Below are 13,445 nucleotides of genomic sequence, written 5' to 3'. Positions count from 1 at the left end.
CCAGGCACACGGTCTTCTATTTACAGCCCTAGAAAATGGGTTGAACTTTCAGTGTATAAATCTGTTTTTACATTAGCTAAGGAAACAGCATTGGGACTCTGTGATGAGGAGCACTTCAGTTCACTTGCCTAAAACAAAGAATCAGTTCTTCCATCTGCAGATCCCTAGCAGGTACTAATCAACTCTTATACATCTGTCCATCTCTTTTAACTCAGTTTTGAGCCTCTGTGCATTGTGCTGCTCTGCTGACATCTATCCCATGTGGCAAAAAGGCGTTTTGTATAATCACCCCACTTTAATCAATAGAATAATTGATAAACCAGATAAGATTTAAACTGATTAGCTCCCGAGCAGAACTCCCCAGGGGCCTTGGACTCTCTTAATTTTGACACGTGTGTTGTGTACCCTGCGGATGAAGTGCAGTTTGAATTATCTGTTTTTATTTGCTTAATGATGGGGAGGGTGTTAAAGTCAAATGTTTAATTAACCCAGCAGTGGGCTGCGCTGTCACTTACACACACAGCCAGCTGATTGAGATATCTCACCAAGAATACTGAATAGGAATGATAATGTGGCACTGAGACGGAAGATTGCTTTTTCAATCCATTTGCTGGGTCACTACTTTGAATGTCTTAGTGGATGAAAGGCATTCAGCCTGGGAAAAAAAATTCAGCATTTAAGTACATTTTGCTTCCTGGCCCCCTCCCCAACAAGAAGTTAACTAAAACAGATATGTTGTCGGTTTAATAAGCCATTCGTGTCCTAGCAAAAGGCTGTGTGAATAGTAGATCTCAATAGCCAGTGGCCTGGAGCTGTATCATTTCTTTTAGAAACTAGCCCCAAGGCATCTGAATATGAGCTATTACATACACACGCCTTTACCCTTCATTCTCTGCTTGCTCTATTACTCACCTCATTTTATAGTCATTGCAGCAGTGGCAACTCTTCATCCCCAGTCAGGGAAGCGAGATGTGCAATTGCATCTCTGAACACCCCCTCAAGAGAGTGCTGTTTCAATGTTGGATTTTTTTATGGCAGAACCCAGTAGCAGGGTTTTTAATTTAAAAGTGTTCTATAGGGATGTTTCATTCTTTCGTGCATATTTTGTTACGTCAAAGCATCAGAATAGCCCATGGACTTTGCTCCTTGTGTTGCAGCCATTGTTCCGGCACAGTGATATTGGCTAGCCAGACGTTGTACAGATGATCTCTAGTCTCACACCCTCATTTTCCATTGTTTCATTTGAAGGGTACGTTAGTTGCTTGCTGTTGGTCAGAAGACTGAGGTACATTTAGACACAATGAGTTTGTCCTTGGTAGTGTGTAGAAATGAATAATAATAATCTACTAGAAGTTAGCTAAGTTTGACCCCTAGTCCAAGGTTATGTCCTTCTTAGCAAATATAACTTTTCGTTACTCTTGGTTATCACTGGGAAGGAAGTACATTTAGAGTAGAGAAACGCTTTATTTAATCAAATATTTCCAGGAAGGGCTGTGGTCTGATGGTTAGAGCAGTGCCTAGGAGTCAGGTGTTTGGGGCTTTGTACCTTTCCCACCACTAGCTTCCATTGCAGCCTTGGGCAAGTCACTTCTCTGTTTCAGGGGACAATGTGAATGAAGGTGTGAAATGGAGCATCCTGGGAGAAAATCAGAGCAGAGACTAAAAGAAGGGTAAGATTATAGAGGGTTGTATGGTGAGGATGATGAGCTTGCAGCTCATGCGTTTGGATTTAAGAAGCTAGCCAAAGAGTTTGAGGAAAAGAGATGACTAGTAGCAGCATTTTTGTTTCTATTTTGAGGAGAACTGGGAGTGGGGAGACTAAAATCAAAATAAAGAAAGACCAGAGACAATCATGGTGTGACAGGACTTCTAGTATTGTGATAAGCGAGGCTGTATTTTTCCTTGCTGAGGGGTTTTGCTGTAAGAAGTTAGTGCTGGTCTACATTAGAAAAATAGATCAACCTAGTTACATCACTCAGCGGTGTGAAAAATCCACACCTCTGAGCAATGTCCTTAAGCCCACCTAAGTCCCCATTTTGACCGCACTAGGTGAATGGAAACTACTGCCTCTCGTGGAGGTGGATTTACTACAGTGATGGGAGAACCCCTCCTATTGCTGTAGTAAGTGCCTACATGAAGCACTGCTGTGATGTTTTAAGTGTAGAGTTGCTGTAGTGTTTTAAGTATAGATATATCCTTAGAAAGTAGTGCTTCAGCAAAGGACACCGAATCTACTGTGAAATTAGCCAACCTTACAGTCCATTTATCAAAGCACTTGCAGTTCCCATGCAGATGAAGCCATAATAAATATTGAGCGAAGAAAGTTAACCTGTGTCTAGAGGATTTTAATAAATAAAAAGTTTAAAAAAAAAAAAACAAAACCCTTTCCCCAGACCTGTTGGCTCTTGCTAACTCTTGTTAGTACTAGAAATATGTTTTTGACACCTCTTTGGGATGTTAGCTTGTGTGTACAATCTTTAATGTCTGACTGTGATATTTTTCCCTCCGTGTGGGGAAAATCAAGAAAGCAGCTGGTTCAAGAATAGATAAGCACTAGTAAAAGCTTTGATTCATGTAAAAAAGCCCCAAAACAAACAGAATGAAAGTGACTGATCCTAAAATTTGGTGTTTTCAGATGCTGAAATTCAGTGTTAAAAATGCATTTCTGTGTTCATCAAATGAAGGAATACAGTAAAGCAAACCAGTGAGGAACAGAGCCAAATCATTTGTTTTCCCCTTCCCTTTTGAAGTGCTTCTGTTTCTTGATGAATCTGCCTCCATGAATTGTGCGTGGCAATATTTTCCAATCTTAAAGACAGATTAACTAAAGCTGAAATCGATGGTGGGACATATTAACAGAAATTTGAAAGATCAGAGAAATCGTTAAGGTTGTCCTAGGGAGTGGGGACAAAGCTGGTTTGTTGGGGGAGGGAAGGGGAGGCCAGTGCACAGAATAAGACACTAGAGTGAGACTGACCAAAGCAGAGGATGACTGCATAGTACAAAAATACCCTCAAGGCCAGTCCTTGATAAGTTCACTTGTCTGGTCTTCAGAATTTTACCCTATGTTATTGCTAGCATGAATTGAATCGATGTGTGTGTACACACACAGACACACACAAACGTAGGGGCATGTGCACTTTGGAAAAATGGGTTTTGGGCTCCTAAAAAGATGTAGATTGTCTTGATGTACCATAGAAAACTTGAAATACAAAATGCAAACTGTAAATACCATACTTACACCTGCCAAGAGACTAATTTGTTTTATCATTCAGGAAAAAGATTTTAAAGCAGACCCTGGCTGACCAGGGGGTGCCAACATGAACCCTTAAGATTTCTTTTGCTCTAACCTTCTTATGAAGAATGGGGAAGTAACGCTGCCTAATGCAGATGTCTGGGAGTTACAAAAATAACCAGATGTCCTGATTAGCAGAAGCAAATGTTCTTTCCTTAATCCACGTAAAATTATATTCAAAGGCTGTCCGGATGTAATGCTTGTGTAAATAAGGCACCAAACAAAAATTGGAATATAAAGGGCCTTTGGCCAACTGGCTTGAAGGCTTGAATATTAAAAACAAATTTACCACTGTTGACTCTCTTAAATTCATATAACAGAAATGTGAAGCTGCTTCCCAGGGAACATGGAAAGAGTGTTCTCATTGACCATATTTTTACTCTCTGTTTTTGAGAAATTTCTGGTTAAGCAAAGCCAGCTATTTAAATTCCCGTGAATGATGTCTTCCCACTGCCTGGATCCCTGTTTATGTTAAAACAAACTTAATATTGTTGAGACTATTTCATTGTTTCATAATATCTTTGATAAATATTTGCACTGGCTTTTGAAGATCTGTGTGTTGTATCAAATTCTCTGTTCTGCTGGTAGTGTTAAGACATCCCACAACTTTACCTTCATCTTTCTAATAAATTAATAACTGATTTAATTAAAAGAATAACTTGATCTGATAATTCTCCTCAATTTCTCAAAATTTTGGTATGTCATGTTGTTGTGGGAAGACATTCATTCTAATCCGGCATTTATTGGGTTTAATATAAAGCCAGGAAAACATATATAGAGTCTACTTCTGTGTATTTGGGAGTAGAATTGTTTCAAATTTTTTAGGTAATTTTGCTGAACACTTTTTCTACTTTTTTACCTTTAATTGGGTGGGAGGGATAGCTCAGTGGTTTGAGCACTGGCCTACTAAGCCCAGGGTTGTGAGTTCAGTTCTTGAGGGGGGCTATTTAGGGATCTGGGGGCAAAAATCTGTCAGGGACGGTACTTGGTCCTGCTGTGAAGGTGGGGGACTGGACTCAATGACCTTTGAAGGTTCCTTCCAGTTCTGTGAGATGGGTATCTCTCCATATTAAAAATTGCTCAAATCTTTGATTGGAAAATTGTTTGTATTATGATAGCATCTAAGGGACTCTTTCCAGCCATGGATCAGGGCCCCGTTGTCCTAGGTGCTGTACAAATACCCAAACTGTCCCTTGTCCTGAACAGTTTACAGTCAAGAAATCAAACACCTGACTCTGAGCCAGCTTAACTTGTGTCTTTCTCTCTAACATTAGTGGCTGCAAAAGAGAGGGGAACGAAAGCATCAATTTGCCCCCCACTTCTCCTCCCTATAGCTCCTTCCGTCTAATAATTAAACATAAACTCCTTGCAAAAATACCACTTAACTTTAAACTTTCAAGAGCAAGGAAACTTAATTCAGTCATTCCATGCTTAAGTCACCCCCTTGTGCAATTTACAGTGTCTTCAAAGAGGATCTCATAGCAATGAATGTTCAGGGCTGCATATGCCAGAGACGGTTGAGGTATAATGCATACCTCTGGATTTTCACTGTTGTAGATCTCCCTGTGTTGCAGTTGTTGTTTGTTTTATTTACTGAGTATGTAGAGGGTACGACTTTGAAACTCTCCCTTTTTGTACTTGTTTTCCTCACAGTAACTTAGTTCACTTTAAGGACTTGCTTTACATGGGGTAGCGACTAGTCAAATAAGCGTGAATCTGAGCACATTGTGCCACTCAGGAACAGCTCTAAATGTGTTAAACAGTGTTCAGGCTATGATTTTAAAACTAAAATATTGCTTGCAGTCTGGCGATGGCTGTGCCAGGTTTCATCCTAGCACTGTTTGAAATGGCTGAGATGTTTATAAACTGACACACAGCATTTATAAAATCAGGATGCTGACAGTCCCTTAACAATAACAATGCTCTTGGACTCATCTGTTACTTACAAAGGTTATTGGAAAGGGAATGTAAGGCCTTTGCTATCACTTATTCCTCTTCCTCCCTCTTTTTAAATCCATATTCTGGCTGGCAGAGGCACAAATAATTCAGGCCAGTTTTTCCATCTCTTCCATCACTTCACTTATTCCAACAGGCTGATGCAAACTAGGAAAAATCCTATTTGCTGCCATTGTGGGACAACCAAAAATCCAGCTTGAACAAGTGAAACTTCCTGTCAGCCAGGTGAGTGCTGGCCTGAATTTGAACAGAAAACAATATGCACTGACTGGCAAATATAACCTGGGGCTGGGTGGGAAAATGGGTCATCATCTTCATTTTCCTTGTAAATTACACCAATCGGCAGACAGAATGCTGACATATTCACCTTGTTAAAGTGTCCCCTCTTGATTAACCCGACTGCAGTGTCGGGATTGGATAAGAGTACCCGTGGCTAAGTATGCACATTCCCCAAAGTGCTTTAGTGGGGCTCAACCACTGTTCGATGACCTTTCTAAGGAACCAGACACAGGAGGTCAACTTTCACTTTCAGTCTCTGGTCACTCAGTGTACCTATGCGTAAGGCTATGTTTTAGTCATGGGTATTTTTAGTAAGAGTCATGGACAGGTCACGGGCAGTAAACAAAAATTCACGGCCCTTGACCTGTCCGTGATTTATACTATACACCCCTGACTAGAACTTGGGCTGGGGATGTGTGGCCCAGGATGCCTGTGAGTGCTGGAGGTGGCGGCCCAGGCAGCCTCTCTCCCCGACTCCGTGTGTCCCTGCAGCGCCTAAGGCGGGGTGGCCATCTTGAGCCTGAAAAGGAGCCAGAATTTACCAATGTACATTGCCAAAGAGCCACAGTAATATGTCAGCAGCCCCCCATAAATTTCCCCACCCACCCTCTTCCATCGCCTCCCACCCACCGGCAGCCCTGGCAATCAGTGCCTTCCCCTCCCTCCTCGCACCTCCCGATCAGTTGTTTCACGGTGTGCAGGAGGCTCTTAGGGAGAGGGGGAGGAGCAAGGGCATGGCAGGCTCAAGGGAGGGGGTGGAGTGGAGTCTGGGCCTGTGGCAGAGTCAGGGGTTAAGCAGTGAGCCCCTCCCCTCCCCCCCAGCACACTGGAAAGTTGGCGCCTGTAGCTTTAGCCCCGGAGTCGGTGCCTATACAAGGAGCCGCATATTAACTTCTGAAGAGCCACGTGGCTACGGAGCCACAGGTTGGCCACCCCTGTCTTAAGGGGAAGGAAGGCCAGAGGGGCTCTGTGGGCTGCCCCTGCCAGGAGTTCTGGCTCTGCAGCTTCCATTGGCCAGGATCCACAGCCAATGGGAGCTGTGGGGGCGGTGCCTGCAAGCCTAGGTCAAGAGCTGCAGGGTCATGCCAGCCGCTTCCGGGGAGCTTCCCCCCCCCCCCCCGCGAGTGTTAGGGCAGCCCCTGAGCCAGCCGCGGCGGCTGCTTCAAAAGTCACAGAAAGTCATGGAATCCGTTGCTTCTGTGACACACGCAGCTTTACCTTCTAGTTCAAAGTGGAGGTTCCTCTGAGGAGCTTGTTCTGGAGGGAGGGAAAATAAAACATCTCACTGCTTAATATTAAAAATGTATAAAGATGGCAAAAAAAATATCTGGACAGCTACATTTGACATCCAGGTTGTTCTTGGACTAGCAACTAATCTCATCTCAGGTTGGACATGGTGCTTCCATTCTTAACTAATGGAACTTAGTTGCTTAAGTTTACACTCCTGAATAACATAACTTATGTCATTCAGGAGTGTAAAAAACCATCCCACTGAGCAACGTAACTTACATTGACTTAACGTGGTGTAGAGCTCCCACCTCTCATTGAGGTGGATTAATTATGTCGACAGAAGAGCGCTCTCCCATCCACTTATCAGGTCTTCACCAGACCCGCTAAATTAATGCTGCTGCACCGATCGCAATGGCACCGATTTAGCGCAGTAGTGAAGACAAGCCCTCACTCACTTGCAATGGATATGCTTGTGTCACTAACAACCCACCCAGCTTTAGCTTTGCATTTCAAAAAATGAGTACACTCACATTGATTAGAACAAGTGTTAATTGATTGGAAGGGATCTATTTGTCTGAGAGTTCTATTAAAATACAGACTGGCACGTAATTGCATTTATAACATTTTTTGCAAAGCAAGCAAGTGCTTTCTGTATTGGATGTAGATGTTAAAGCAATAGTTTGTTTTAAGGTCCAGTGCTGCACAAATTCTGGCCTTGGGGATAATGACAAGTGTTTTGCCTGCATAAACAATACATTCACACGCCCGCCCCCGAGGTCCATGCACACCTAGTTTCCCTCAAGCACATCATCTCTGTCAGGTTAATCAATAGGCACCGTATGGCAGAGGGTCAGTAATCAGTGTCATCGTGCCTTTAAATCGTGTTGAAAATTTGCTTAAAGCCTGGGCCAATTAACATCGAGATGATGAATGGATGGGTAGATGGGAAGAGCCTGGCGCTCAGGGGCTTGTGAGAAGTAGATGCTCAGCTGTTGAGCAGCAGACACCAGCGAATAAAATCAGCCATTCATGTTAGCTCAGTCCACCCACTCTTAATGATAATGTCAATCTAGCAAAATATATACACATTGGAGTTGTCATGAGTTCATAAATCAAAGGAGTTTGTCAAAGGCATTCAGATTAACGAGGCAGCAGCAATAACAAGTCAAATTTGCATAGAGAATTGCCCGAATCTCAGTAAATTATGATCCTGTTTTTCATTTGATTATTTGCTAATGTCTCAAGAGGGAGAATGATTACATTAGCATGCAAAATCTACTCCAGAAGTAGAAATCTGAGGTATAGCAGACCAGCACACGATGACAATTAATCAGTTTCTGCATACTAGCATAAACGTGCAAGGCCCAGAAATGAACTCTTTTTTTATTATTATTTCTCCTTGCTACTGATCCAAATGGTTCAGCTTGACAGAGACTTTATATTGCTTTAACAGTGTTCTGAATTGTGCCTGCAGGCAAGACATAGTTATGCAGCTATAACCAACCTATCCATCTGCCAACCAGATTGGAATTCTCCTATCCAAGGCTTCCATTAACCCCCACTGACAGCTCCAAACAGGATTAAGAATTTGAAAGCATAAAAAATAGTTGTGCTCTTTACATAGGCACACAGTTCTCCCCCACCCGCACTTCCCCACATGTGGAAGAAGACTGCATCTGTACTGTTTTATAATTAGCGTTGGGCAACACAGCATCAAAACAACTGCCCGGCTGGCAGGTTTCTGATCTCCACCAGGAGGAGTAAGGCAGTGCTAAAGGTAGCCCTGTGCAGTTGGTAGCCCGAGTGCATTCATCCATCTATTATAGCTGAATCCCAGTATTGCTTTCATGGGTTAGATACAGAAAATACTGCATGTCATCACACGTCAGACACTTTAGCCTGCGGACTCTGTGTGCCATGTAACACAGGGCGTGTTTGAGATCGTGGGGACTTCATGTGGAGAGTCAAATCATGAAACGAGTTTGTGATAGTTATTGGGATGATAACACGCTGTGGAATTATATCCTGTTAGTTACAGGCTGAAGTCTTAAATCCAAATTGTATTTGGAAAGGGTCTCTTGTAATAGACAGTTACCATTTTAGGGCAGATAAACTATGAAAGGCAAATACCCTTCATGTGGGCCTCGGAGGGGAAGGCTGGAGAGGAGGGCTAATGACTAAAGCAGAGGTTTGGGAATCAGGATTCCCAGTTTCTATTCCCAGCATTGCCACCGACATTGTGTGTAACCTTGTGTAAAACCTATGGTCTCTATCTTCTCGATCTGGGCAAATAGAAGTGATAATCTCGGGGGTGGGGGGAAACTTAACCACTTAATGATTTGTGGGACTTGAATGAAGGGTGGAAAAGGCAGGCTAGCCCTACTTTGTAGAAGATGCTCCATGCATTCCAGGACAAGCACTCTCTTGTCCTATCTGCTTTTGATAAGGATGGTGGCCAAGAAAGGCACTGCCACTTAGAGGAAATGGGATTTCAGGATTTGCCCCAATTCAAGAAGTTGTTTGGGATTTCAGCCGTGACCTGCCTTTCGGTCTCCTGATTATGTCCCCATCCCTTCGCCCTAGCAGATTCCATCTTGTCTTTGCTACACATCAGTTGCAGTTCCTGCAAACCTTTGACATTTCTGATGCATGCACCATCTTAATGTATGAGCATCAAATGCCACATTCTAGAGCTATGATTGCAAAACACCTTTTTGATAGCCTTTTGTCATCCTCCTCATGGTTGGAAGCATCACTTGTCATGCTGAAGCAAACTTAAAATTCTGGTCCTCAAACAGGGGAGCAGACTTCCCTTGCATTGTTCAGCAATGAGACACACGTACAGATGTATTTTTCTGGTCACTGTATCAGCGAGGAGCCGTGTTAGTCTGGACGAAGTGGGTATTCACACACAAAAGCTTCTGTCTGTTACTCTATAAGGTGCCATAGGACTGTCTGTCACTTTTTTCTGGTCACTGTTATAATAGTCTAACTTTACCACTGGAAAGCTGAATGGTGACTAATACTGGGCATTGTTCTGTCAAGTGGAATTCACTTGAATGCAGGTATGGCTATTTCTGAACTGTTTGGAGGCTTGTAGTACACCTGGAATGGTGCTTTTTCCTATTCCTGAGAAATAAGCAAGAGTTGGAAACATCTGTGCTTTGTTTCTTAAGTGTAATGCTTTCCAGTCATTCTGTCTTCACCAAGCGTAACTCACTTGCTGACAAAAGTGCATGAGCAGCGCTCCTCTTTAATAGTCTGCTATTGGAGCTGCTGTGTGGGTACTGTAGAATGGTGAGACGCCACGCTGTGAACCACCATATGCACTTGGCAGTCTTTGTCTGGTCTTTGTTCAGCTAACCTCGTAGCGTTGCCACCTATAAAGATAATGAATGCAAAAAGGTCTTCTGCTCGCTTTTAAAATTAGATCTTTAGTTTAAAGAAAAAGAAACTGGGAAACTTGTGACGTTGTGATAACAAGAAATTCCAGACCAAAGGCTGTCTTTTCACCCCAGCATTGAATTTTCTGGCTTGTGACATTGTTTTAACCTCAATGACATTGAAAGGCAGTTTGAGAGGCAAGGGGAAGATGAGCTTTCACTTTTAATAACCATTTTTCAAAACACAAAACTTGAGGAAAAATAGGATTTTTGAAGCTATTGTGGGAAGGGGGATTGAATATTCAAAATGCATCTTTAAAATAGATAAGAAAAGCAGTTCCTGAAATTACTTCAAAATCCTGTATCTCTAGCAGTTAATCTGTTTTCAGAAGTACCAAATTGAAATCCCTACTTGCGTTATTAAACTGTGCAGAAGAGTACAGGGCTATTTGTGCAAAGATGCATCTTAATTTCCTTTTCACATTTGTACAGTTTTAACCTGGGCATTCACAGCCCTCTCTAAACCAGACTTAACAAATACCTTTCTCCTAGGTGAGGCCCTGTGTGAAAACTTCTCAAAGATTTGGGTTGTTTTAGTGAGTTATCAGGCCTCTTTACTATTGATTTACATTATAAAATCCTGACTACAGCTGCTCAGACCTCATTGTGCCTCCTGAGTTCTGCCTTGTAAAGCTCATTAGTTTGTCTGCAGATCTGGATTTACTTAGAATCCTCAGGACCAGTTTACCTTGAGGTTTTTTTCCCTCTCTTCCATCTCTCAGCAAACATTGCTCATGTCCTTGCCATCTTCCTGCTCTCTTCTTCTCCTTCAATGAAACTAGAAGCTGTAATCTACCTAGACCCTCGCTGATCACACAGCACCTGCAGCAGGCACCCAAACACTGATGGCTTCCTGCAATCTGCTTCCTCTCTCCAATCCCCTCGACCACACTGCTTGCGGTGTACCAGCTCTTCCCTGACTGACAGATACTCCAGCCAGTGACTGAAATTTGGAGTTGGGAGCTAGCTCTAAGGGGGATCTGGATGTGTTAGGAGCACTGATGGGTGAGGAGGATTCTGGGAGGTGATGATCATAAAGGGGATGCAACTTCCACCTTAAAATCCTATCCTGATCCCATCTGCTATAGTCAGAAACTCTTCCTGTTACTGGCCTAGCACTCCCTAGTACCTTTCCCTTGTGCCTTTATAAACTGACTAGTCTCCCGGCTATTGAATGCAGGGGTTTGTGACCTAAAGGCTATTACTACTGTGGTGTTCAACACTGACTTTAGATGTGCATACAGAATTCCTCCAAACCTTCTTAAACAACACAGTCTAGCCTTAGCCTATCAACATGGTTGTTGAAATTGTGATAGCAACCACCATGTTTTAGTATTGCTTCCCTGACCAGTGTGGACAGGACTTTTTTTTTCAGTTAGTTGTTTGCTGAATGTATCCCAAAGAGAACCTCTGTCCTTAGATAAGCAATAGCACTGTTCCCAGACAAGGAATCCGTAGCTTAAACCATAGCATGAAGAGGACAGAAGTCTCCAGCCTAGTTTTCTGAGCCCATCATCAGCTGAGGAGCATTTCTGGACAGTCTCTTATGGCTCGTCCTTCCTCCTCAACACCCTATCTTCCCAAATAGGTGGTGGCATTAGTAGTGCAGGATCCTAGTCAGCTTTTCTGGAGAGAGAGGGAGAGAGCACCTGCTAAAAAACAAACAAACATAAACAACACTCAGAATCATAGCCGGAACGGTGCTATCACTGAGATCACAGAATCTGATGACCTGGTTCACCACAATTTAGAGGTGAGCCAGACAAATCTGAACGTTGGTAGCCCACTAAACTCCCATGCAATCAGTCAGTGTTCCTGCTAATATGAAGATACTGGAATATAGGGGGACAGTTGAATTTTATTTACGTTTACTCTTTATAATATGGAATCTTTTGAAAACGAGTCCTCGTAGGGAGGTCAGGGACATAAGCGGTGGTATATTAGATCAGGCCATCAAGTCACCTGCTCAGCATCCAACCTCCAACAGTGGTCAGTGCTGGCAGTTTTAGAGGAAAGTCCTAGATAAACACAAACTTCTCCACAATACCTATCGAATGGTGCATTATTTATCAAGAATGAGAAAAATTCAGTCTTAGTCCTAGCAAGCCAGTTGGCTTACACCTGAGGCTAGCTTTCTCATGTATGTATACAATTTAGTGTGTGTAGCTTGCAAATATTCAGTTTCCTTTCCTCCCACAGAATAATATTGGGAATAAGAACTGAATTAAAGCTTGCTTTCTTTCGCAGAATTCCTCAGAGCGAGAAGACTGTAATAATGACGAACCCCCTAGGAAGATCATTCCAGAGAAGAATTCACTTAGACAGGTATGCAACTGGTCTCTTAAAAATACAATAAAACTTCCTAACAGCTTGAATCTTAAAACACTTTGGGAAACTGGAGTCTGAGCTTAGGTTTCTGACTTTTTTTCTGGAGCACTTGTCAAGCTCGAGCCTGGAAATCCTTTCTCATTCTCCTTAGTGGGAGAATGCAAGCAGCACTGTATGTGGGAAAATCAGATGTGTTGGGCTTTTGTGAATATGAACAGGGATATCCATTTCTGAGCAGGTATAGACCCATCAGTTGGGACTTTGTATCTGAGTTTTGTTTACTTGCTAATCACTGGGAACTCTCCGGCCATGGTCTGTAGTACTCTCTCTGTCTTATGTATGCTTTTCTACAATACCTTGCATTCAAGAATCTCAAAGTGCTTTACAAAGAACTACCATACCTAGAAAGTAGGCTTTCTTAGAGCCATTGTCCAGACTGATAACTTGAAAGTAGAGCTGCTTTAATTTCCCTCACAAAGTTTTAAGATGAGTCCTTATAGATCTGCTCTGCCCCCGCAGACCGCAAAAGTTTTAACATCTCTTCTGATCCCTTCTCTATTAAAACAGATTCCTTACCATCTTAATTTACATTAAGCTGTATACAGCAGGGAGTATATCTTCCTGTATGTATTGTACATCACTGAGCACCCTGGTGTTCAACAAATAAATGTGTCAATATCCTTTGAAGAGAGCAAATTTTTCTCCCGCAACGCCACTCAAAAAAGTTCACTTGCCTGGCACCATCAAAAGACCCATTTCAGTGGTTCCCCCATCCTGGCTGAGAAAGGAGGACATAGGTTTGTAAACTGGCTATATGCCCCTATGGTCAATTTTATAATATGCGTTAGGTACTTCAATACAACAGTAGTACATACAGTGTAGATACCTGGGCATCAATCCCTTCAATAATATTG

At 42.6% G+C, this 13,445-nt stretch overlaps 1 protein-coding gene across 1 annotated transcript in view; it reads left to right on the top strand.

The window, feature by feature from the left end:
- The window catches only part of BTRC (beta-transducin repeat containing E3 ubiquitin protein ligase), a 180,882-nt gene that overhangs the window by 66,045 nt on the left and 101,392 nt on the right, over positions 1–13,445 (top strand). The window contains 1 exon segment of the mRNA XM_030570839.1: positions 12,451–12,528. Coding sequence (XP_030426699.1) covers positions 12,451–12,528 — 78 coding nt within the window.

This window comes from Gopherus evgoodei, chromosome 7 (assembly GCF_007399415.2).
Source record: "Gopherus evgoodei ecotype Sinaloan lineage chromosome 7, rGopEvg1_v1.p, whole genome shotgun sequence".
NCBI lineage: Eukaryota > Metazoa > Chordata > Testudines > Testudinidae > Gopherus > Gopherus evgoodei.
This window is presented reverse-complemented; position numbering and strand designations above follow the sequence as displayed.